The 27322-nt window shown below is 39.1% G+C and overlaps 1 protein-coding gene across 1 annotated transcript; it reads right to left on the reverse strand.

Moving 5' to 3' along the window:
- Positions 1-12160: 12160 nt before the first annotated feature.
- On the reverse strand, positions 12161-27178 carry LOC101850491 (di-N-acetylchitobiase). The gene is made up of 10 exons (XM_005102505.3): positions 27080-27178; positions 24257-24415; positions 23363-23519; positions 21298-21527; positions 19627-19804; positions 18351-18445; positions 17151-17318; positions 15797-15884; positions 14460-14606; positions 12161-14019 (listed from the first exon to the last, which is right to left on the reverse strand). The coding sequence occupies exons 2-10, from the start codon at positions 24395-24397 to the stop codon at positions 13856-13858; spliced, it is 1368 nt and encodes a 455-aa protein (XP_005102562.1). The 5' UTR covers positions 24398-24415; positions 27080-27178; the 3' UTR covers positions 12161-13855.
- Positions 27179-27322: the final 144 nt, after the last annotated feature.

The following is a 27322-nucleotide window of genomic DNA, read 5'->3' on the forward strand; positions in this document are numbered from 1 at the left end:
AGAGAGAGAGAGAGAGAGAGAGAGAGAGAGAAGCAAGCGCCTTTGTATTATTTTATCAGTGAGTTGGGGAAGTTTTAAATTGGACTCTAAAGTTTGTTCTTCAATGCAGTAATGTATCGCGTAGAATACTCATTGGAAATCCACTACGGTTCTTTATTACGTGAAACTAAGCTCACTGTCCAGAGACTAGGGCCACATCAGACAGCAGAATTTTTGCGCTCTGTTGTGGATGGAAAGCTAAAGAGATATTTGGTCGCTTTTAAGAACAAGTGGGCTAACCCAGATTTCGGGGGTTTCCAGAAATCTTGACCTACACCAAAAGTGGGCATTGCCCTTCCTATAGGAGAAGTTTGGTTTCATTGGTGTGTATATTTGTTTGGTTAGAGAGAAAACTCTCCTTGTCTTTTAATGAAACTGAACAAAGGGCAAAAACTTTACCTTCGATTTTTTCAAAACAACGTTTTTCAGGATAGCCCCTTTTTGCTTAAAAGTAAAAGCGACCATTTGTGAGGCAGCGTGGTGGAATCAGGCTCTCGTCAAAATAATCAAAGTGAAGAAACTTGCATTTTTCCACAGGTTTGGGAATTGTTATCAAATTTCTTATTTTTGGCTCAACACCTTTCATGCCCATTAAAGAACTCATTTCTGTGTTGTTTTTCTGAAAAACGTTGATTAATGGCACAAAAATGTAAATTTTCAGTTACCACGGACTCTTAAGCTAAGGAAATAACTAATCTTTGGAGGCCATTTTCTCACTAATTTTACCTCTGAAAACAAGTGACCCTCACCTCCTTCTTTCGCAAATATCTCGACTTGTATTCGAGATAAATGGACATTTTTTTTCATCCAAATAAAGACAAGTGAACAAGCTTTAAGATAAAACCTATAACTCTACATGTCCAAAAATTGACGAGTGCCTGATTCCACCACGCTTCCTCATATTTTATTCATGATTAGTCCCACATGAAGTACACGCCGCGGTAAATTTTGCTCAACATAATAACCGAAAGTGACAAAGTACATGTATGTAGATCTCTGAGTACATGTAAAAGTTCGCATAGATGAGTAGGCTACTTGTTGCTGGTTTCAAACATGGTATTGCCACTAATAGGATTGTAATATATATAAGTTTAAAAATTTACTTTTAAATTTATTTATTTCTCCTTGCCTTTTCATATGCGTGCTTCCTTGTCTTTTCATTCATTGTGCATCCTCTTTAGTTATAGTCTGATCGACCTCAATGCCTGGCTACGGCTAGTCCCATCCTCTTTACAACTCACCCGGCGTCACTGGCTGGCGACATATGGCAAAACATCACAATCTAGTTCTGGGGTTCTCAGCTGACGCGTTGTAGCTAGCTAAAATCTATGTTAGTTTAGTGTACACAATGATAAGTCTGTTGAATTACCTAAATTAATTAATTAATGGTTCGTGCAAGAATTTTATGTCAAAGCTTGAGTTATCGCACCGTAATAAAAAAAAAGATTTTAAAAACTCTCTTCGCCATGAGTCTTGTGGTCTTGCTTCCTGTGCTTTATGATTTATCAGTGTATACCTGCTCTCTTGTCCAGCTCGTGGTTTTGTCAATTATTGTTTGACCACTGGTATAGTATAGCCGAGCGTGCCTAGCTACTCCTAATCCCTTTATAAACAAACTTTTTTACTTTACATAACAGAGATCGGATACAGGGATTTTATTTTCGCCTGCATTAGCCAAAATCCTGTTATGACCGAGACAAGCGAAGTGTAATTATTATCAGACTCTGTTGAGGCGAACTCGGGAAATTTGGAGGTTCAGGGGGTGGGGGTGGGGTAGGAGACCCGGCTATTATTGTTGTTTGATAGACGTCCTCTAAGAAGACAAGAACTGAGGTCGTTATGCAAGCGCCTCGCATTATCAATGAACATCAGCAAAAAAATAAGCATATGTGAAGCGTGCTAACAAAATGAGTTACTTCTCGCTATCCATGAATGGAGATATCAGCCATAAATCTACACAAGGGTCATATTTGTAGACTCTTTATCAATGCCATTCTCTTCAAGTTTAACATGTCTTTTATCATTTCATACTGATAAATTGTAAAACTTCAACCTATACATTTAATGTTTCTATTTCCATCGGTCTAAAATCTGAGAAGTAACTCAATTTGTCAGCACACTTCACCCAAGCCGTGATGTGAACTGTTGTGAGTGCAACCAACTTGTGTTTCGCGTGCTCATATGACCTTCTGACCTTCTGCAGATGCAAGCGCCGAAAAACTCTTACTTAACTAAAGATGAGTTGATCCTTTTTCACTACTTCTTCCGACATCAACTCATCCGTCGTCGACTGCTGTTAGAGTTAAGGTTCCGTCTGCTTCTACTACTTCCTTTAGTTTAGTAGAGGTTTTACGACGCTCGCAACTGCATAAGGTCATATGAGCGCCAGAAGATAAGAGTTCAAGCATGTACATATAAGGATTCGACCAAGGTCACTGACGATTTTTTAAGTTCTAGTACTAGTAGAGGTTTTTCGGCGCTCGCAACTGCATAAGGTCATATGAGCGCCAAGGGATGGATGTCAACAGAGAAGTCCTTTCAGGGAATCAGACTTACTCTGCTCACCTCTCTAGCTTCAACAGCACAGAGTCTGCTTCGACTATCAAGGCACCCCGGAAATAGCGGGTCACAACAATGTGACAAACATACAAAAGAAGTAGAGGAAAATGACGATAGTAAAGATTAGGAAAGAAAAAGCAGCAGTTTCCTGTTGTAGTTCAGGCACAGTTATGAGCATGGCATTGTTGAATCAGCCCATTTACAATTCTACCGTGCCTAAGAACGAGAAATGTCCCCCCTTTGGGAATGGCCTAAAGACACTTCAGTCAGTGGTCTCTATAACGAACAGCCTCTTCAAATGATACTAATTTTGCTCACTTCCACAATACTCTCTCTCTCTCTCTCTCTCACTGTCTCTCTCTCTCTCACTCTCTCTCTTTCACTCTCTCTCTTTCTCCCCCTCCCTCTCTCTCTCTCTCGCTCTCTCTCTCTCGCTCTCTCTTACACACACACACACACACATACACACACACACACACAAACACACACACACACACACACACACACACACACACACAAATAAACAAGAAACACTCAAAAGGTAGGATAATGCGCGCACTGAAGTTTTTTTTCATAAATGGATTCAAGCACTGAGCACATGATACATTTCATAAAGGTACAAAAAATATCAAATCAAAAGAAAAAAACGCACTCAAGCAACAAAAAGTTTTAGTAAGAGTTTTACGGCACTTGCAACACAATAAGGTCATAATATAAGTGCCGAAGATTAGATGTGTTACAAGAGAGTAACAAACACAAAAAAAGGAGGGGTGATAAGGACGATAGATATTTCATAGGAAAGAAGAAGCTAACCACACCAGAGCACCCGCCAACCACCCACACTACCCACTCATTATACAGCTTACTAAAGAAGAAAAAAACAAAAAAACAACAGACAGAATAGATAGTAGGATAGACAGAAGACAGACAGACAGACAGACAGACAGACAGACAGACAGACAGACAGACAGACAGACAGACAGACAGACAGACAGACAGACAGACTGACAGACAGAACAGAAGTAAGACCTGCCAGTGACGTCTTTCAACCACCCACAAATACAAGTAGGTAAAAGCATGCGTGAGCAGACGTAGATGTGGTGCTGTTATGCATTACTATTATGCATGTGCAATACTGAGCAGATGATGTGTTTTACAGAGTATATTAGTACTATTGGGTTTTAAACAAAAGAGTTATGAACCAAGACAGTTTACAAAGGAGGAAACAACTTGGGGAAATAAAATAATAACAGTAACAGATAGCATTTGTATAGCGCAAATCCCCCCTCAACAGCAAGCTCTATGCGCTTCACAATCCATACTATTACCCCAGCAGACCTGAGAGCATTCTGAACCCACAAACTCAACTTCCTGGGAAGCATACAGAAATAGACAGGTGGGTCTTCATTGAGCGGAAAGATTAGAATAAAAACAAGCAAACAGCAAAAACCAAAATGAAACTACAGCCTAGCACACTGGTTGTCAAATGAGGGTCATCATGACCAGAGGGACGGAGTGGAGGGGGGGGGGGTGTTGGAAAGGGAACTGCCAGTGTGTCCTGGATAATCTTATAATTTATTGTTCATCTTCAACCTCTTTTGTGCCTTATTCTCGAGCGGGGAGGAGGAGGAGTTGCAGCAGAACTTGAAAAACAACAACAGGGTCAGCAGCACGAAGAAAGAAAAAAAAAAAAAGCAAAGGAACAACTGACGAGGCATTCATCGCATCATCTGCTGAGAAACTATACTATAGGGCGCCGAAAGGCTTGGATTTATTTTTAAGCCCACAACGCTGCCAAAGTGGAGGCACATTATAATTTTTCAACAACCTACATAGGCTGTGTTATTATCCTTTTCTACAAGCATATTATTAGTACTTATTACACTTATACAAACCAGGAGTTAACAGAATAGGGAACGAACCCCCCCCCCCCCAAAAAAAAAACAAACCCCAAACCAACCCTGGTAACAAAAGGAAAAAGGACACGGCTATTTTTCTACCTGAAAGAACGTGCGATACTGTAACCGTATGACCATCCTGAGGTTAAGTGCAGTACAATGGCTCAAAATGTCACCTCGACCTTGAAGAACATTAGGCGTAGGAAACTTTTTTTTTTTTTATGCACATCTGCTATCTAAAAGAATGCTAAAGTAATTTTCTCCAACCAAAAGAACACTAAGCAAAGAAATCTGTAACAAAATGTACATTTGTGAGGCAGCGTGGTGGAATCAGGCTCTCGTCAATTTTTAGACATGTAGAGTTATTGGTATCATCTTAGAGCTTGTTCACTTGTCTTTATTTGGATGAAAAAAATATCCATTTATGTTGAATACAAGTCGAGATATTTGCAAAAGAAGGAGGTGGGGGTCACCTGTTTTCGGATGTAAAATTTGTGAGAAAATGGCTGCCAAAGATTAGTTATTTCCTTAGCTAAAGAGTCCGTGGTAACTGAAAATTTACATTTTATGTGCCTTTAATCAACGTTTTCCAGAAAAATCCACACAGAAATTAGTTCTTTAATGGGCATGAAAGGTGTTGAGCCGATAATCAAAAATTTGATAAAAATTCACAAACCTGAGGATAAATGCAAGTTTCTTCATTTTGATTATTTTGACGAGAGCCTGATTCCACCACGCTGCCTTACATTTGCTTTCTACAAGATAAGAACATTTTCTCCTACCATCTGTTAAAGTAAAATGCTTTTATCTACTGGTATCTTTCCCTCCCATTTATCCAAATCGGTCCCTGTACACACAGAGGTCTTAGCACAGCACAATATCAGCGCTTCCTCCATCACACTTCAAGCTCAGGCAAAAACAATTCACACCCCCAAAAAAAAAATCACGGCCTTCCAGATGGAAAGAAAAAGAACAGGATTTCAAATATGGGATACATGCTGACAAATCTGTCGAGTCTGTAAATAAGAGAAGACATAGAACACAGTTTCATATGCTTCTGCAGTCTGCAGCCATTTCGAGCATGCCAAAAGGCACTGTCGCGTAATCTCTGGAATGTATAAAACTGGTCAAAGAAGTAGAGATATATTGATAGTAAAGATAAATAGGACTTGCACATATATGGGCTTTCCAATAATATACAGCTATGAAATCAAAAAGACAATAGCAAATGCACATTGGGGTGTTCTCTATTAGACATGTTTAAAAACGAAAATAAAAAGGTTTGGTTTTTTTTAATTGGTTGGGGGACTGTTACAAAAAGAAAGAAAAAAAAAAACAGCCTTTACCGTATGTCATATTACTAGACAAAGCCATACATTCATAAAAAGACCAAAGGAAGCAGCTGTCTCAGTATACAGTAAATCTTGCATTCACCATCTGTGACCTCACTATTCCAAAGAAATTTCTTATTGCTGTTGGCAGCCACATTTTGTTCAAAATATGAGATATGATGTCAAAAAGTAAGTGGACACAGAAATTTGTTGAGAACGTGCACCGTGCAAACAAGTTTCAAATATATATATATATATATATATATATAGCACAAAGATGATCCACCAAGCATAGCTGAGATAAAAACTCTCCATTCCTTTAAAAATATTTCTCTCCTTCTCTCAAGCACATGGCACTTTTTACCGTACAAAAATAGATTTTCTTCAATCTTTGTTTTTCTCTTTCTCTCAAAACACACACACACACACACACACACACACACATACACACGCAGACACACACACACACACACGCAGACACACACACACACACTCACACACAAACACACATGCACACACACAGAAAGAGCATGAGACCACTCGGCAGACACCACCAGGGATATAATTATGTGAAGGACCTCTGCACTTTCTAACATGAGCACATTCATTTACTCAGCAAAAATGCCAGGTACAGTAAACAAATCCCCACACAATGCCAGTTTCTTTCATTTCATTATCTTGACGAGGGTCTGATTTCACCACAATGCCTCACAATTGGTCGCTTATTTTAAGGACAAGAGGGCTATCCCGAAAAATGCTGTTTTGAGAAAATCGAAGGTGAAGTTTTGCCCCTTGTTCAGTTTCATTTAAAGACTAGGGAGTTTTCTCTATAACCAAACAAATATACCCACCAATGAAACCAAACTTCTCCTATAGGTAGAGCAATGCCCACATTTTTGTGTTGGTCAACATTTCTGGAAACCCCCGAAATCTGGGTTAGCCCGCTAGTCCTTAAAAGTAAAAAAAGCGACCAATTATCAACTGTGCTGCAGAACCCAGATCAGTACTACGGGTGGCCTTAGAATTCTGAACATGACCATATCACCCAATCCATAAAACGTTTTTTCCAACTAAAATGTACCTTCATTTGAAACAGCAATGCTTAAAAACCCTTCTAAAACAACAGAATTTACGGGTGAAAATAATGGGCTCTGGTTTGGGGTGTCACTGTTTTTTTTTCATTTTTCAGTAGAATAATGTTTAATTTAACAGAAACTTTCTTATTTTTCCATGAAGTTTCTTAATATCATAAAGACAATATTGAGTACTGGTACAGGACAAAAAACCAATCGCTACCTCAGAACTATCTGACATTTTTGGCCGTTCTGAGTCAGTAAGACAATGAGGTCACAATCAAATGCTCTATCTGCTCTATCAAAATTGCAAGATTATTCAGAGTCGTTATCTCCAAGAATCGCATTCGAAAAAGCTTGACATGTTGTGAAAACCAAATTTTTTTTTTACGTCAGATTTCTCAAAACTAGGTACTGAGCAAACAGAACTTCGTCATTTTAAGGTAGCAAAAACGTAACACACAGTCTGAATCAACCAGTCGATCGAACAGTGCAGACCCGATCCGATCTGGACATCTGTGAACTTTCTAACAGAGGTGAGGGTAAAAGTCCAAACAAAGATACATTATAAACCAGGTTGTAAAAAAAATAAAATTACAAAGTTGACACGACCCCTTGAAAAATATTTGGTTACCGCTGAATATAACAGAGCAGATATGAGGAGAGCAAAGTATGGAGACCGCTGCTTTACAAACACCCTATATTTCCCCAAGGACCTCTGAGATAGAGAATAAATAAAACAGCAATGAATAGTTCACCCCAGGGAGTCAGTATTAAGCATGTGAAAATTCAAAAACAAAAATTGATACAAGACAATAGAGAACTTTTCAGTTGAGGTTTTTCCAGTTGAGACGATCAGTTTGGAGCTACAGTTTCCGTTTACTTCTGACGAACATTATCATAATTATGAAATGGAAAGGCTCACAATTTCTTCATACTTTAGAACACATTACACGTTTTGGTTTTCGTAAGAGTTTCATAATAATAATAATAATAATAATAATAATAATAGATAGCATTTGTATAGCGCATATCCCCGCTCAACAGCAGGCTCTATGCGCTTTACACTATATTATTACCCCAGCAGACCATAGAACACTCCGAAACATTCTCAGCTTCCCGGGAAGCATACAATGCAAGCAGCCGATTAAGCGCTCAAACACTAACAAACTGACAAGATCTTTCGCTGTCTATAGCCAGGTACCCATTCCCACCTGGGTGAAGTGAGGAAAATTCGTGTAAAGTGCCTTTCCCAAGGACACAACGTCGGGCCCTTGACGGGATTCGAACCCATGACCTTACGGTTTCATGGTACTTGCAACACGAATAGGTCGTACATAGGCCAAACATTAAAGGTGTTCTCAGAGAATAACATACAATGAAAAAAAAGGAAGAAAGATGCGGTCGAATGTTTGATAGAAAAGAAGGAGCACACCACACTAGAGCAACAGCCAACCACCCACTCACACTACAAGGAATTAACCTGTACATCAGCGCAGCATACCAAGCAAAATATTATGGAGTACAAAATAATCAAATTTTATTTATAAACAATAGATTAAAAAATATCATGTTGTACAAGTTGAAAAAGCAAAGAATCTCACTGAATATTATGAATATAGACAACGGAGAAAAATCTACAACACCGATGTCTGCACAACCAGAAAACTGACAAGTCGATATGCGGTATAAAAATATAATAACAAACGATGGACTAAAAACTCTTAACTGGAACAAACGAGTGACCGTTATTTTTCAATGGAATCAGGAAATGTATACAAGTCATTTGGCAATATTTCTACAAAGTTTGGAATGGAAACAAGCACAGAGAAAAACCACTGTAAGAGAAATCAGAACACACAGTCAGAGAACTGGACCATTTTTATATTACCCGAGGCAAATGTCACTGACCGAGGATTAAGACTTGAAATCCTTTCAAGAACAACTCAGAGAATGACAGCACTAAGTAAAAAGAGATAGGATGCCAACCACCATTCTCACCATCAAAGACATAATCGGACAGCTGTGTACATTGGTATTAGCATCAGTTTTTCCAACGTGAGTTTGAGCGCAGGTGGAAAAACTCTCATGACACAGGCAAACGTGAAATAGGCCTCTTCTTTAGGGTTTTAGTTTAGTTTTAGTAAGAGTTTAACGGCACTTGCAAAACAATAAGGTCATATAAGTACCGAAGATTAAAGGTGTTACAAGAGAGTAACAAACACAAACAAGAAGGAGGAGAGACAAGGACAATAGATGTTTGATAGGAAAGAAGAAGCAAGCCACACCAGAGCACCCGCCAACCACCCACTCTTTAGAGTTTTTCTGAACTGATTGTTATTATGAAATAAAAAATTACACATTTATTCTGTACCCATGTGAAGCAGGGACAAAAGAAATGACAGACAGACCGTATCACTGAGGGAACAGGGAAGCATTTTTGAGGAGACCGAAGCCCTCGACCACGACACGGTAACAGAAGCAGCGTGGTACACAAATCGTCAAAGCCGTGCACAAAGAATCTACCAAGGGATGGGGGTGCAAGAAGACAACAAGAGCCAAAATAACATTCTTTTAAGGAAACAATTATTCTTGGCGCAGTTTATTTTGTAGGCCTCTTCAGGATGTCCATCCTCAATGTTGCATTTCACTCTCGTGCGATAGACAGCAATTAAACAAAAGTCCTACTAGAGCTTACAACACACTAAACTTGTTGTTCATTGTCGATCGCTCAGATTTCCCAAACGTGAAGTGGAAAAGATGACCTCACAATGATGTAGCAATTATGGCTTTTATTTTGCTTTTCTTGTTTTTGTTATGTTCATTATGCTTTTGTGAGTAATAAGTAGAGCTCTTTTTTTTTATTTGTTAATTTTCCTTTGGCTCCTTGAAAGACAGGACAAAACCAGCACGAAATCCCTGAGCACAAGCAGTGTCGAAACTTTCTAAGACAAAGAGCTGCCCTACAACTACAGCGGTCAAAATAAAATAACACCCCCCCCCCCCCCCCCACCCGGTCAGACAACCAACCTCAAAAACTATCCTCTTTCTCTTAATCAACCCATCAGGCTGTTGATACCTCTCTAAATTACACTTGCCAGAAGTCCGTTTCAGCCTCTTAAAAAATTTCTGCTCTCCACACCTTGGCTATTCTGTTTGCAGAATGACCAACAACTTCCTTTATAATTCTCAAAGCAAACTCATAGCCCTTCTTGCTTCCCAATAATTATGGAAATCTTCAAAAGTTACATTCCTCTGCAGTGATGGTAAAAATATATTATTTGAACAAATAGCTAAATAGTCCAGATTAAATAATTTATGATGCAAAAAATTAAATATCCATACGTTACAGCTAAAAAAAAAACAACAACAACAAAACGCAACTCAAAATTGTCCAGATTAAGGAGAACAACATATGATAACCCCTTATTCAACATCTTTTGCCATCACTACAGAAAGCAACCGCTACGATATCGGGAGAACACACAACTACGACGGACATCACGGAGTCTGATTACTGAGAAATCTAAGATACTAGTTACACAAATATATTACACTTTGTGCAGAGTCTTACACACACACAAGGTGCTGCTCAGTGGCAAACTTGGGATGACAAGCTGTCCATATCAAGCCCGATCTCTTTCGACTAACAGACGAACACACTTTAATCCATTTCAAAACGACACTGAATTATTGAAAGGCACAAGCCCCAGTGACTACTGGATAAATAACAATAAAGATATATATATATATTGGTAATGTAAATATCACTCTTGCTAAACTCTAGAAGCATTAACATTATATCGGGCAACACGACAAAACAGTACACACAGAACAAAATAAGACACAAAATACACAGAATAGAAGAAGACACAAAATGCACACCATATAGAAAGAGAGATAAAAATACACACAGAATAGATAAACAGACAAAATACACACAGAACATGGGAAGAGACAAAATACACACAGAAAAGGTCTGACACTGAAGCAAACAATCAAGAAAGCCTACAGACGTAGTAACCAACTCAATTCTGCCACACAAGGAGACTGCACGTTGTCAGACACAGGCCCCCGTGTGTCACCTTGACACTCCGAAAAAAAAAATACAAGAGTTTTTCTTTCAGTTTTAGTAAGAGTTTTACGGCACTTGCAACACGAATGGGTCATACAAGAACCGAAGGTGAAATGAGTTACTAGAGAGTAACAAACAAATTAAAGGTGGATGAAAGATAAGGGCGATAAATGTTCGATAGGAAACAAGGAGCAAATCACACCAGAGCACCTGCCAAAGCCGAGAGTTTAAAAAACAAAAGTACACAGCAAACACCTACGTAGAACAGAAACAACGAGAGGACGGAGATCGCATTGATGGCTGACAGCCTGCCACATAGGCCAGTTCGTGGAAACAAAGGGATGTATAATATAATATATATGTGAGGCAGCGTGGCGAAATCAGGCTCTCGTCAAAATAATCAAAGTGAAGAAACTTGCATTTTTCCCCAGGTTTGAGAATTTTTATCAAATTTTTGTTTTTTGGCTCAACACCTTTCATGCCCATTAAAGAACTCATTTCTGTGTGGATTTTTCAGAAAAAAAACGTCGATTAAAGGCACAAAAAATGTAAATTTTCAGTTACCACGAACTCTTACGCTAAGGAAATAACTAATCTTTGGCGGCCATTTTCTCACTAAGTTTCCCTGACAACAAGTGACCCCAACCTCCTTCCTTCGCAAATATCTCGACTTGTATTCAAGATAAATGGATATTTTTTTCATCTAAATAAAGACGAGTGAACAAGCTTTAAGATGATACCAATAACTCTAAATGCCCCAAAATTGACGAGAGCCTGATTCCACCACGCTGCCTCACATGTATATTCAGTCAAACCTGCTCCGATGGCCACCTGGCCAAGACAATCACTTGAATAAACAACCACTTCCCCCTTGTGTTTTTAAAAAATATTACAATGACACTGTCCGAGATAACCTCCTGTCCTTAGAATAATCACTTTCCTCCTCGATTACATTGGCCGCCTTGAACAATTTCAATTGTATATTAATTATCGAGAAAGAAATTAATTAACGCCTGGCTCCCAGTGAGCAACTCAAGTACGTCCCTTGCGTTACTGAGAATGTCAACTCTTTGAGGAGGCACATTTTGCACGCTTGAAGGCGTGTGGTGTTGGAGTACCGGTACTTTAAAAAAAAAGAAGCATAACTTTGTTATTCATACAGATTTAGCAGTCAGTGCTGTTTTCTTTTTCTAAAACCTAAAAAGACAGGCAGGCAACAGGCATGCATGTTATGAAGCGTACAAATTTACATTTCTAATTCGAGTATGTTGGTTCAAACTGTGTTGCAACATTGTCTATGTTCCTCTGTGGATCCGGACACGTGTGCCCGCTACGTCCTTTATCACTTTGCCGCCTCATCTCGCCGATCGGTTATTTTTACCACCCAGGTTCTTTGCATTTTCCCCAAAATATGATGGCAAAGTATTATGCCTGGGAGTGTATCGTGGTGGTGGTGGTGGGGGGTGGGGGGGGGGGGGGTTAAAACATCTTCGCCCTTCCTTTTCCCCCCATTTTACTACGGCGGGGACCGGGGGCGCAGAGCAAAAGAGCATCAACTGGCTGCCAGCGAGGTCTTAAGAGTTAAGCAGGAAGCAAAGTGCTAGAAGCATACACAGAACTCCCACCCTTATCACTTTCCACACAAAGCAATATATACCTATGAATGGTCCCTCCATACACCGCTTTCAAATCTCTCTCTCTCTCTCTCGACAGGTCAAACTATATACAGGAACAAGGGTATTTTCCACGAGAGGAATCGTTTCACAAACTACAACTCTTCACAACAAAATGAATCTCAATCGCAGAGCATGACAGGATTCCAGAAGCAATGTTTCAACTGACCGCGCGAGTGATATGTTTGAGTGAAGTGAAATGAATGGCAAGGCATATAGACTGATAAATTTGCTATACTCTACTCCACTCAAACCAGCATTGGCTCAAATGAGAGAACAAATTGACTGCTTTGGGAGAAGAACAAAAAAATGTATGTGCACAAATATATGCAACACACAAAGACAATTTCAAGACTTTCAGAAATACGTCACATTTTGAAAGTTCTTTGCTGTCTGTCATCAATCACATATCAAACTAGCACTTTTCAACTCTAAATCACAACCCGAAAGATATGACATGGCTGTAAAAACAACCAGCTTAGCATAGCACTAATCAGCAAGTTCAAAAAGAGTAAGCAGATAAAAAAAACAGATACGCTAAATACATTTTACAGGGAAAGGCTCGTTGCTCTTTGTACGAAATTAAAGAGAGCTTATCAGACTTCGCATTATCTTAGAAGAGCATTACATCAGCCAGCAGTTTAAAAAAAACACTAAGCCAAATTTATTTATTTTTAGTTACCCTTCTATATTGTTTGGAATGAATTGCATGTGCTCAAGAAATATTTTGAGAAAATTTGATTTCTAAATTTTGAAAAATGCAGGGAAAAGTACAAAATATAGGGTACAATTATTAACAGAATGAAACAGTTCAGTGGACCTCATGGACCTGTCCGGTGTGCAATGACGTTGTTGCCCAGGACAGGTAATACAGGTAATATAGAATGAAACAATTTTTTCTCTCTCCTGAAAAATTTTGCTTTCTGGGCTTAGTACAATATGAACAGCTTGCCAATGATTAGCTTTCCAGAGTTTTCCACTGCCAACAGAAGAAAAAAAAAAAAAAAACATGTGACAGATGAGAATAAATCTAGTGAAACTTCTCTTTGAGATTATGCCACTTATGTCAAAAAAAAACTCCCTAGCTGAGCGGAAGACCTTACACTTCTATTGTTTTCAAAATTAATTGGACAGAAGGCCAAAATAAACTTCAACTGCTGGGAAATAGAAGCAAGACACCATCATCATAATTTCACTATCCCTCTCTTCACAAATCCGGATCCTCGTCCACAAAATCGTCCATCCCACCACCGTCCCTGTGGAACGCCGGTTTCGGTTTCTTCACTCTCTTCTTGGTGGCCAGACAGGTAAACAGCACACCCAGAAACACACCGAGGAGCAAGCAGCCGACACCAACCCCGGCAACTGTGTCTGAAAAAAAGAAAACAAAATGGTGAAATGGTATAGGTTTAACGCCCCTGTCAACACTATTAGGTTATTTAAGGGGCGGGACCTCCTAGTTTAACGCCCGTCTCTGATAGGACCGAACTGTGTCTGAGGATGGGAAACATATATATATATATATATATATATATATATATATATATATATATATATATATATATATATATATATATATATATATATATATATATATAACATTCAATGCAAAATCTAACTGATATCTGGTCCCAAGCCTAGTGAAACACTGAGGGTACTTCATTAAATTATTGTAGGATGGTACTGGTTTTGGTAATCAGCAATCTAATTGTATCGCAAAAATCTAATTGATTCTCATAAAAAAGTGCGCGGCTCTGACAGTTTTTTCTCAAAAGTGCGCGACTCTAATGTTCTCCCAGGCAAACATATACCTGCAGTGTGCAGATCCGTTTTTTCAGGCTTGTGTGCAGTTTCCAGCAGCACCCCGTGAGCCACCCAGGACCACATGACTCCGTCATTGACCAGGGTCTCGGGTGTGGTCAAGGAAACCAGGTCGTCTCCATACATCACAGCAACTCCTGCAATTACAACAACATACACAGAAAAACAGGTCATCTCCAAACATCATTGTTATTGTGATTCCTGAAATTTGAAAAAATTAAGAAATTAAAGAAAAACAGGTAGCCTCTATACTTAATTGCAATTTTCTGGAATAACAACAAAAAAACACACACATACAAAAAACACTAGTCATCTCAAAACATCACTGCAATTCCCGAAATACCCCCCCCCCCCCCCCCCCACAAAGCTGGTCACCTCCATATAACACAGCAATTCCTGGAATAACAAGAAGGTACAATCACTAAAATGGGAGAAGCAGACCAAACTGTAGAGCACATCTTCTTCTTTCCTATCGAACATATTTCACCCTTATCTCTCCTCCTTTTCGTTGTATGTTACTCTCTAGAAACACCTCTAATCATCACGTCTTATATAACCTATTTGTGTTGCAAGTGTTGTAAAACTTGTACAAAAACTGAAATTCCCCCACGTGGTGAAATAGGAATCTGTACCAAAAAAAACCCCCAAACAAAACGAACAGCTTTTGGTAAGAGGCAGGGACCAACACGATTCAAGTGTCCACCGTTTTTATGCACCGTTGTAGGTGTTTGGAGGGCACCACTGGTAGGTCCTACTTCTTTTCTTTCCTTTTAGTTTCTGTCTATCTTACTTTTTTCCCCGCCACTAAAAGAACAATACTGAGTCGATGCGCTCCACTCTACTTATGCAAATATGTACTGTCAATCAAAGGTGTAAAAGATTATGCAACAGACACACCCTGTGGGTGGTTGGCGAGTGCTCTAATATGATATCTATCGACTTTATCTCCCCTCTTTCTTTTTTGTTTGTGTTACTCTCTTGTAACACCTCTTTTTTTTTTTTTTTTTTTTGCAGAGGGTTTAACGGGGCTCGCAACTGCATAAGGTCATATGAGCGCCAAAGGGTGGTTGTCAACAGAGAAGTCTTTACAGGGAATCAGACTTACTCTGCTCACCTCTCTAGCTTCAAGAGCACAAGGCCTGCTTCGACTATCAAGGCACCCTGGGAATAGCAAGTCACAAGAGGTAACACCTCTAATCTTAGGCACTTACATACGACCTTATTGTGTTGCAAGTGCCGCAAAACACTCGCTTAAACAAAACAGACACACCCCTTTTCCCAACCCAACATTACCAGCAAAAACAAAACCAAAAATAAAGAAGCTTACCTCGTAGCTTTAATTCTACCACAAGTCGGTATTTACTCTTCAGACTGGCGGCGTCTTCGAACCAGACCTGGTGCTGTGTCGCATTGTCCTGGGCACAAGAGAAGAAAAAAAAAGACATTGCAGTAAGTGACGGTAGTTATCTCAAAAGACAATGCCAGTTGGGTTTGTGTGCGTGAGTGTGAGCGCATGTGTGAGTGTTGGTAATTTTTCATCAGAGCATGTCAGGGCATCATGGAGTACTGAAGTACAAGGGGACACTTGTTTCTTCAGTTTTTTTAAAAAGGGAACTAAGATAGATTTTGCTAGTTGATAAAACTGAAAATAGGCCATTTCCAAGATCACATAAGGGAACTAAAATAGATTTTGCTTGTTGATAAAACTGAAAAAAGGCCATATCCAAGATAACATTTCCAAGTAAAGCTGGATTGGGTAGCGTTCGGGTGGGGAAAGGGGTGTGTGGAGAGGGAGCAGGGGGAGGGGGGGGGGGGGGGGGGGGGGGGGGGGGGGGGGGGGGGGGGGGGGGTGTGGAGAGGGAGGAGGGGGAGAAGGAAGAAAAGGAAGAAGAGGAAGAAGGAAAGGGGGTGGGGAATTCCTTCATTTATCAAAAATACACTTTGTTGAGACAAATAGATTATTTTCACTGTATTTCTGAATAGTTCCCTGAAAAAAAACCTTTTAGACAGTTTGACCAAATTATGGGTTATCTTGCTCAAGGTCTGTCCTGCTGCTGCAAACAAGAAAAGAAATGTGTGTGTGTTTTTGATGCTGTGGAATCAGGCTCTCGTCAATTTTGGGGCATATGGAGTTATTGGTATCATCTCAAAACAGGTTCATTTGTCTTGCTTTCAAGGAAAAAATTACCCTTCTATCTTCAATAGAAGTCGAGATATTTTGGATTGAAATAGGTGGGGGGTCACCTGGTTTCAGAGGTACAAGAGAAAATGGCCCGCTCAAGTTTGGTGACTTCCAAAGCTTGACAGTCCTTGGAAACTTATGAATTTACAGTTTTTTGTGTCTCTAATCAGCGGTTTTCAGTAAAATCCATACAGAAATATGTTTTTTAATTAAAAGAACATAAAAGGTGATGAGCCAAGAAACAAAAACTAGGAGATCAAAATTGGCAAACTAGGAGATCAAAATTGGCAAACTAGGAGATCAAAATTGGCAAACTAGGAGATCAAAATTGACAAACTAGGAGATCAAAATTGGCAAACTAGGAGATCAAAATTGGCAAACTAGCAGGAATTTTTTTTTTTTTTTTTTAAATCGTAAAACCCTCTGCTATTAAAAAAAAATTTTCGACGAGCGCCTGATTTCACCAGGCTGCCTGACATAGGGACACTTGTCTTCGCACCTTGTAGTTGAAAAAAGGAGCGTTGTCCATGTCATTATACTCCCTCAACCTGTACTCCTCATTGTAGTTCGCCATTATGTCTCCGAACGAGACAAACTTTTTCTTGAAGTCACACTTCCCGTTCGAGCTGTCTTCTTGATCATTTTTCTCGGCTGTACAAACATCGTTCTGAAACACAAAATATTCGGAACTAGATTAAAACGTGAGTTAGAGGGAGGCAAAGCAGCACAATAACAGCCATACTGAAATGGAAAAAAACTTCTAGGCAAATGAAATTTATGAAATTGTATAGGCTTAACACCCCAAGCAACAATGTCTCGTTATTCAAGGGGTCGGACCTCTGAAGTTATTGTCCATCTCCAAAGGGACCGAGCCAAATGGGGGAAATTTGTGTAAAGTACCTTTCCTGGGGGGAGGGGGGGGGGAGAAATCTTTTTATTCATTAACTGATCCCGTCCATGATTTTTTCAGGCTCTGGACAGAATTATTTTTCCCTGTTCAGTTTTAGACCTGGGGTGCATCTATTTAATGCATTACTGTGAAGCTGTAAGTTACTCTAACATGTATTGTCATATACCAAACTGATGGGAATCAATAGAGGAATCTGTTTATATCAATAACAATTACCTATAATCTGTTTGTATTGCATTTCCCTTCAGACAAAAACAAATGAGAAAAAAAAATTGCGCAACAGCTCTTCGGAAATTTCGACTTACCGCATTTTCTCAGCTCTACAAGTCCTTATAATCCATAGGAATTAACACAAAATTGTAGCCATATCACCCTAGCACACATTTATGCAAGAATTTCACAAATTTAAATGCATATTTTTCTTTGAAGGGCCTTTTTATTATAGCAGGCTCCGTGTTGTTTACCCTTAAATCTAGCCTACTTAGCAACAACAAAACAACAATTTTTGCAAGAATTTTGCGGAGTTTCGATCGATATTGGCGCTCAGAGATTGAGGTCAGGTTTGTTTACAAGTTCTACTTCCTTTCGACAACTTAAAAAGTAGGAACTATGTTAAAAAGTGCCCATTTGTTTCAGATTTCGTTGAGCCGCTCACAGCGGTCAAATGAAAGCAGCGAAAAAACTCAGAGCCGCTGTCAGCGGCCGAATGGACGGAATCAGTTAACATACGCATGTAACAAAGGACTTTCCAAAAAGCAAAATCAAACCCCCAAAAAAATTACTGCTTACCCCAAAGGATGAGCAAGTGTAGTCAAATCCGTGCCATGGAACACCCAGGATCATTCGATTCAGAGGAACTTGATGAGCTTGATACTCATTCATACCTGGCCGTGAAAAGAAGAATTGATAAAATTTAACAACTCAATCACCATTGTCTCTTTTTTTGAAAAAGTTTATTCAAAGTTTACTCTCTGCCCATTACCTATATATCGGCAGCGCGACCGCACCATCTGCGCTCATTACCAATACATCGGCACAGGCTATACTCAAGCTTTATTTGGTTCGTAAATACTTGATCCATAATTTTAAGTTTTGAAATAAACAAATCTCAAAAGTTGAAACTTCCTGCAACGAAATATAGTGTCTATAACTGCGTAAGTGTGTCGAAAGTTTAAAACAAACACATGGGTCGCCACCACTTGGAGAACGAGTGACGCGTTCATGTTGTCGTCCATTGTTTCTTTGTTACAAACTGGGTAAACAGTTGACCACTCATCTCACTTACGATTTGTGTATGAGTTCTGGGCGGGGCTTATGGGTTATGAGGGATCACATGCTTACCTCACCAGCAGCTGAAAATTGGTGCCTATTGGTTAACAGTGGGAGGGGCCTACCCAACATGATCGGTTGGAGGGACTACCTAACAACAATGACAGGTGATTGAATTATGACAGCTCGCCCACAATGCCATGGGCCAGTGCACAATTTATGACAAAACGTAATGGAGTCACTGAGGTGACCATCTAAGACAGGTGTTATTGCTTAGTGTGATAGGGGTGGTGTGTTAAAATATGGTGGCCGCGTTGGACAGGTGCCCGTTTTACACAGTTAAATTATATAGAAAAAACGCAAGGAGGGAAATGGAAAGTGGCCGTTTGTACAGGTGGCCGTCTTATAGAGGTGGCCGTCAGGGCAGGTTCGACTGTATGTATGTTACTCTATCCTTATTATTTCATTTTACTAATGAAAATCCTTCTCAAACATACACACCTATCATTCACGATAGGATGCACAGAAAAAGACGGCAAGAGCTGGTACAAAAATGGGCAGAGAATGAGTTAACAGTGTTGCCTCCAACCACCCGTTCATTTATTTTGTTTGTAAAATGGCTGCTTATACCGTATGCTTCCCTGGAAGCTGAAATTGTTTTAGATAGCTATCATGTCTGCTGGGGTAATAATATAGATTGTAGAGCGCATAGAACTTGCCGTTGAGCGGGGAATTTGAGCTCTACAAATGCTATTTATCATTCATTAGATTGGCAAGATAACTCAGCTTTAACTACCGTAATACAACTTGGGTAAGGGAATGGTAGCACCAGCCCTGCACACATCTCCGCCGACATCGAGAAAGCTGTCTCCGTTGAGGACAAAGTAATCACAAGCGTCCATCGAGATCCAGGAGAAGTCACAGGTATTGCTCGTCTCAGCACACGGAGGCTTCCACGGAGCCATGCACGATACCTGTCAGATAGCAGTGTGGGGTGGGGGGTGGGGGGGGTTTCAAATAACAGGCCTGAGTTCTTCCTTGCTAAAAAAGAAAATCAATTAAATATTTACTGTTAATATTAACACTTTAAAAAAAAAACAACACCATCCACATAATAGAACTATCTATGGAAGCAAAAGACTGGAAAAGAACATTATTTTTGTTAAATCCTTATTTTCATTACCTCACTACAGACACTGTAGATTAATTTCAAAGGTAGAGCACACAGATGCTACTTAAAAGAGCAAATGCCCCTGACAAGGTAAAGTTAAAGACTATAAAAATAAAACACATCATCACTGCAGGATTCTAAACAGCTAACTCTAAAAGTTTTTTTATCTGAACAAACTGTCAACAAAAATATGTGAAGCATCGTGGTAAAATCAGGCGCTCATCAAAATAATAAAATCAAAGAAATCTGTATTTTTTTAGCAGATGGGCAATTTTTTTCTAATTTATTTCTTATTTTGGCTCAACATCTTTTATGTCCATTTAAAAACGCACTGAAGATGACAGCCACTGAAAAACATTGATTAAAGGCACAAAAATGTAAATTTTCAGTTTCCAAGGATTTTCAGGCTTTGGAAGTTACGAAACTTTGGCAGTCATTTTCTCGCTTATTTTACCTCTAAAACCAGGTGACCCTGACCTCCTTCAATTGCAAATATTTCGACAACTATTCAACATAGATGCATTTTTTTCCCAACAAAATCAAAGCAAATGAACAGGCTTTAACACTTTATCTCCGAGGGGGGTAAACCCACTATGCCGCGGCCCTTTTGAGGTGCTAAATATATAAATGATAAAAACGTCATTAAATGGGTCACCAAATCGAAACTAAAAAACCTATTTTGATAGTTTTTCATCTAATGAATGTCGTTCCGGTAAAAGAGACCTGTTTTCGGCAATTGCCGAAAAGTAATTTCATGTCGAAGTCATTGTAAAGGAAAGTGCCCGCAGCGGCTCACCAACACGGCAATTCCGACCGCGAGCCGCTGAGAGCGGCTTGCCGGAGATAAAGTTAAGATGATACCAATAACTCCATAGGCTTAAAAACCGACGAGCGCCTGATTCCACCAAGCTGTGACACACATTATACAGCAAATTGAATACTGTTGAACCTGCGCCCAACAGCCACAGGAACAAAATGCCCATTCCCAATTCCCCCCTTACATATTTTTTTTTAACAGTATGACGACACTGTGCAAGACATCCACCTGTGTAAGACAACCACATTTTTTCCTCGACAATAGATGGCCGAGTTAGTTTAGTTTTAGTAAGTGTTTAACGGCACTTGCAACACAATGAGGTCATAAAAGTGCCGAAGGTTTGAGGTTTTACAAGAGAGTAACAAACCTAAAAAAGAAGGAGGGGAGATAAAGACGGTAGACGTTTGATAGGAAAGAAGAAGCAAACCACACCAGAGAACCCGCAAACCGCCGTGTTAGACAATTCAGACCGTACGTACCTCAATGATGTGAGAAGTGTTTTTGTTCAGGGAGTCCCTCAGTTTCTTGAGAATCAACGCTAATTGACTGTGGTCCTCCTTGGTGCTGTTGACGTCCGACAAAAAGTAGGGGACTAGGTCAACGTTCAGGATATCTGCGTGCCACTCTCTTTGTCTTTGCACAGCAGAAGATAACCACTCTCCAGCCTTTTCATCGGAACTATTCAACGACCCTGTCAAATCCATTTTCACTGAAAGAAAAAAAAACAAAACCCAGAGATTTTTTTAATATATGTATAAAACTGATGATGTATTTGGCCGTTTTACAGTGCAGTTAATATTTCACTTTGTTATTTCTGCGCAGCCTCACTACAAACAGAAAGGGGATGTTCAAATATAATATTACATCTTTTTTAACCCCCCCCCCCCCTTACACTTTTCTTACATTTGCCCCCACCCCCCCCCGTAATATTACATTGTTCGCTTATAATAATATGACATTTATATCACGCAAATCTGTGTTACAATCATTTTCTATACCCTTTACAGAAAATTCAAGAAAAACATGCATACACACATGCACATAATAATATATGCAGTTCTATATTCACTAAAAAATAACTGAGTAAATCATTCAAGCAAAATATTGCATACATTCTTTCTTATGGGACTCATGTCAATTTCAAAAGTGCCTTAATTACAAATGAAACAAATTAAAGTGGAATTCTGACAAACAAAGTCAACACCTTGGAACTGAAAAAAAACTGTCGACTTTATCCTTTGTACTACTGGCCATTGAAAATTGACGATGACCGGTGACAAGATGTTAGCTCAATTTCAGTGAGTATAATTCTGAAGTTGTCACTCGAACAAGAGATGATGAGAGAACAAAGTAACTGGAGGTGTGTACACCACTAGCTCAGGCCCTAAATATCTCTTCTTAAATAAATCCATCTTGGGATTTAGCCCCAAATTGTTGACTTTACGCAAGGGTAACACTCAAGCGGTTGGCTATCAGAAATACGATTACTTAAACAAAGAAGGTAAGAAACTGGACCACAGTGAGGTGTTGACTGTAAGCAAGAGTTGACTTTAAGCAAGTTAACTTTATCAGGATTCCACTGTATCTGTTATTACTGATCATTATGCTTAAAACAAAAAGTGAAATTAGTTATCATCAACAAAGGCAGTGCTCATCATTATGTCAAAAATACTTTTTAAAACAGGGGCATCAGCTGAGCTATCTTCGAAATCTGGGTCCTGTTCCTGCTCTTTCTCCTATTCTTTCTCTTCTTCCTCCACCTTCATTTCTTCCTCTGTCCTGTGTAAATCCATGTGCCTCTTCCATGCTGCAATACTCGGAAAATATTTTCCACATCCTTTGTGGCCTCTCCACATTCTTTGGCCTATGCAGCCTTTCTTGACCAAGGCTACCCTTTTTTCCCTTGTTTTTTTTTTTTCACCTCACGAAAGAGTAATATTAAATTGGTTCAAGACACCCCCCCCCCCCCCTTCTTACACTTTTCTTACAGAGCCAAAGAGCACCCCCCCCCCCTCCAGGTGTAAGATTATATTTGAACAGCCCCAAAGCAAAATTAGAAACCCAAATTAAAGTATAAAGTGACAATAAGCTAAACTAAGAAGCAACTTATTGAACTAATTGTTATTTTCACATCAGAACATTTCTTTTTCTATGTCTTTAATTTTTCCCCCTACGATCCATGCGTCTTTTTGGTTTCAATTTCAGACCTTTCTTTTTATGTTTTGTTTCTCCCTTTCTTTGTGTCCCCTGAAAACAAACATATGTACCTTTTGCTTGCCCTCAAAGCATTCCAAGTCTTTCTTCCAAAACTATATATACAAGCCTTGCCCAAATAAGGAGAGAGAGGCCTAAATAGGAGGTGACGAATACATAAAAACAGGAACAGCAAAGTGAGAAACATCTATCGTCCTTATCTCCCCTTCTTCTTTTTTATGTTTATTGCTCTCTTGTAACACCTCTAATCTTCTGGCGCTCATATGACCTTAAGCAGTTGCGAGCGCCGCAAAACCTCTACTAAAACTAACTAAAGGGGGAAACAAGTACCGGAAATGCCAAACTTGCGATCATTTCCATGAGTTATGCACATGGTCGAGGCTTGGTCCTTCTGGTTAATGTCAAAGTCAGCCGGAGCAATGAGAGCCGTGAAGGACTTCCAGTGCCAACGAGACACACTTGTTGTTCCCTTGTTAAATACAAACACCTGGAAACAGAAATTTAGTTTTAGTAAACGTTTTTTACGGCACTTGCAACACATTAAGGTCATATAGGTGCCGAAGATTAGAGGTGTCACAAGAGAGTAACAAAAGCGAAAAAGGAGGGGGGGAGATCAAGACGATAGATGTTTGATAGGAAAGAAGAAGCAAACCACACCAGAGCACCCACCAACCACCCACAGAAACAGAAAAAGAGCAAAAACGCTTTTGTCAAGTCAATGAACTTTGTTGATTATAATTTTTAAAAACACACACAAACAAAAAAAAGAAAAGATACTGCTATACTTTATACATATTCAGATTTCAGGTTATTTATCACAAATAATAATATATATTGGTTTCACAATTTTATTGACAATTTTGAACTTTCATGCTTATTTTTAAAATTCTCCCAATACCACTTGATAAATCATTTAAGTGTCATTCAACTAAGTTCAAGGTGTATTATTGTTTCCTTGAACAGTTACCACTTATAATATACAAGTTGTAAAGCACATAGAGCATGCTGTAGAGTATAGATATGTGCTTTATTATTAATGCAGTTATTATCGTTATTACTACTAAATATAATGAAACTGACTATTCAATTCCAAGGTCATGACTTTTAGAGCTGCTACACTCAAAGTTTGAACACAAAGAAAATCAGTTTTTAAAAAAAAAAGAAAAAAGAACACTCCTCCCGCCAGTGGTTTGGGCTTGCCCAGCTTGTGTTAGGAAATCACACCTCTTTATTTGGGTGAGAATCCCTGGTGTGATAGTCACAGTCCTTGGCATCCTTGCAGGGACACTGAGCTGATCTCGCTAGAGGCACAAGCCACATCAACATCACAGCAAGCAGCATCCTTGAGCTCATGCTCAACTCCATGACAGTATGAAGAATTAGCTGGAAAAAAAAGAAAGAAAAAATACTGCATGATATTATATAACTGCAGCATTTAAAAATTCACTGCAATTCTTTTTTAAATTCAATCAAGCGCTTTTTGATCATCATCACATGGCAATGGTTTCCATAGCTTAAAGCAGAGAAAGTAATTACTATATATATAAAAGAAATTATAACATAAAAGAACAACCAAAGTGAAACATGAAGAATCACACTGGACCACCCACCTGGTGACAGGCATTCGTCGGACAAGGACCCACGCCATGTCTCATATTAACATTAATATAAGCAAAACCACACCTGGGTGACCCAATGTATGTCTGTCCAAAGCAGATTTGGATGCCTAAATAGCACAAGTGATGAAAAACCATATTCATTGCAAACACCCCACCCCCCCCCCCCCCCCCCCACCCCCCCAAGAACAAATCTTCACAACCAAAACTGCTGGTATCAACTAAGATTTGAAATTTGCCATCATGACATCTTGGCCACGAATAAAAGCAAAAATCAGTCTACAAACTTTAAAACATGAACACTTTATGTACTTTATTTACTTTTATTAAACTTGATTTTTCAAATCTTATATTTACGTGAAAACACAAAGTGAGAAACCTGCCGCCAAATGTCTAACTCTTTCCTGTTCAATAGCGCTTGCGTTCAACCTGGCCAAAAACGGACGGTCGGGCGCCACAAAGCTACTCTGATGGGATTTCCTAAAACGACAGGTTTGGCTGCAATAAAAAAAAAAAGTTGATCCCTGACGACATTAAAGTTTCGTTTTCATTTCTAGCAAGGAAATTGTGGCTAAGTGTCACCAGCAATCAGAATTTAGTAAGTGTGCAAAAGAAGCTCATGGACGGCAATCTTCCTGTTGATATTTGATTTAATTCAGATTTGCTGGATTCCAGAAATAAAAGGAGGTTCATCCATCAGATTTTCCTGATTAAGTGCAAAAAGAGTGTATACAAAATTAAAGAACTATAGAATATAATGGAAAATAATACTTCAGAAAAATCTTATCTTTACTCTTAACAGAAACCACAAATCAACATTGTCCGCTGGGAGATTATCGCTCATAATCAACCAGATCAAGGTTCAGTAACAGTTAAGGTACAAGTATGAGTAGTAAGGGAGACACTCACATAATTATTTTTATTATTATTAAATCATTTGTCCCAATTATCATTTTCATTCACACAAAACACTTCACTGACATCTTTAATAATTCAACGGGGTGGTTATCCGTACAATTGTGCGAACAACTCTGTCGAGTTATCCGTACAACATTGTATCGTAAAATTGTGCGAACAACTCTTTCTAGTTATCCGTACAATGTTCATTGTACGCACAATATTGCTACACACGAATAATTGCGACAGTTATCCGTACAAGAGTAAGCCTACATGCCCACAGGCCTACATGTTCTGTCTTAGTAGATCTAAAAATTTAGATCTAGATATATCTAGATTCTAGATCAGTGTTTCCAATAGAAGTGATCTAGATCTAGATCTTGGCTTATTTTTACCATCAACCTCCAAAATTCTAAGCTGTGCTGTAAAAATATTTAAGCTTTCTACATATTATAGTTATAGTCTATGTACCTCATTCTGCTGATAGTTCTGATGGCCGAAATGACAGCGTGTGTATGCGTTTGAATAAGTATTATATCATGAGTGTGGGTTCAAATACCGGTCCCGAAAGTTTTTTTGTTTTGTTTTCTTCTTCTCTCTCCTCTCCCGACTGACCAACAATTTTTTTCCCATATAATTGTTTGTTTTGGCTTCAAAGATTTAGAATTCCACTCATATTTTTGTGTAAAAACATTAAAGAAACATATAGAATAGATTCTAGATCTAGATCTAGTCATAATTATAGATCTACTTAGCCTATATTATATTTTAATCGAAGTATAGACCTAGGCCTAGCCTACTTTTCCTTACATAATTACTTTTAGGCCTACCAATTTTGGCCTTGTTAAAGTTATTAATATTGATGCTCAACCCAGGGGAGAGCCAACTGGATGACTAGATCTCTAGTGATCTAGAGTCTAGGCTTATATTTTTACCAACAACCTCCAAAATTCGAATAATTGTACGAATAACTCTGTCTGGTTATTGGTACAATTGTACTAATACTAATAACTAGTTAGAGTTGTACGCACTATTTGTACAAACCGCAGCCTAGTTCAATGCCAATGCTATATATCTATTTTATATTTAGATTCTAGATTAGATCTACACACACAGAAGAAGCCTACACTACACATGATTTTGGTAGTACAGAGGAGCCATCATCAATCATGGCCATGGGGACAGAGAAGGGCACTGGACATCTTGGAAAGTGTGAATACTTTGGTTTGAGTCGTGGACTTGGCACACTCTGAACTGCACCTGATGAGTCATCGGGCTTTCTAGCCAGTTAAAGATTCTAAATAATAAAATAAACAGTGGTGAGTGTTTCAAGTGTTTGGGAACCGAAGCAGAAGACGAACGAAGTCAAAAAGTGTTTGTAACAAATACACCAACATCTTATAACCCCTGCTTACAGTATAACAACAATATAAGGTAAAACAAAGACAACACCTATGAATCCTTCCTCTTCTGCCTCAGTCGAAGTAGAAAGACAGCTCTGTGTCAACATACACAGTACACACAGGACACACACCTCTGTACTTCGACGACCAAACTCTCTTTCGTCCGCGACTTGTGGCTCGTTTGTACTCTGCACTTCCGTAAAGGAAATTGCCTGCCAATCTGGATGCCGGATGTGTCATTGACATATCGACATTCCGGATTATACATGATATCCTGTCAATCGCGTCGTTAGCCGCGGAAATCACAAAGTACACTTTTTGTTTTTTATTCTCTCTCTCTCTCTCTCTCTCTCTCTCTCTCTCTCTCTCTCTCT

The sequence above is a fragment of the Aplysia californica genome, unplaced genomic scaffold, assembly GCF_000002075.1.
Source record: "Aplysia californica isolate F4 #8 unplaced genomic scaffold, AplCal3.0 scaffold00328, whole genome shotgun sequence".
In the NCBI taxonomy this organism is placed as follows: domain Eukaryota; kingdom Metazoa; phylum Mollusca; class Gastropoda; order Aplysiida; family Aplysiidae; genus Aplysia; species Aplysia californica.

Coding starts and splice junctions, on each gene's coding strand:
- LOC101850491 (XM_005102505.3), bottom strand. CDS start 24,397: ATGGAGTTGAGCATGAGCTCAAGGATGCTGCTTGCTGTGATGTTGATG. Junction 21,528..23,362: donor TCGCAAGTTTGGCATTTCCG/GTACTTGTTTCC, acceptor TTTTTCTTTCAG/TGAAAATGGATTTGACAGGG. Junction 19,805..21,297: donor ACACTTCTCACATCATTGAG/GTACGTACGGTC, acceptor GCTATCTGACAG/GTATCGTGCATGGCTCCGTG.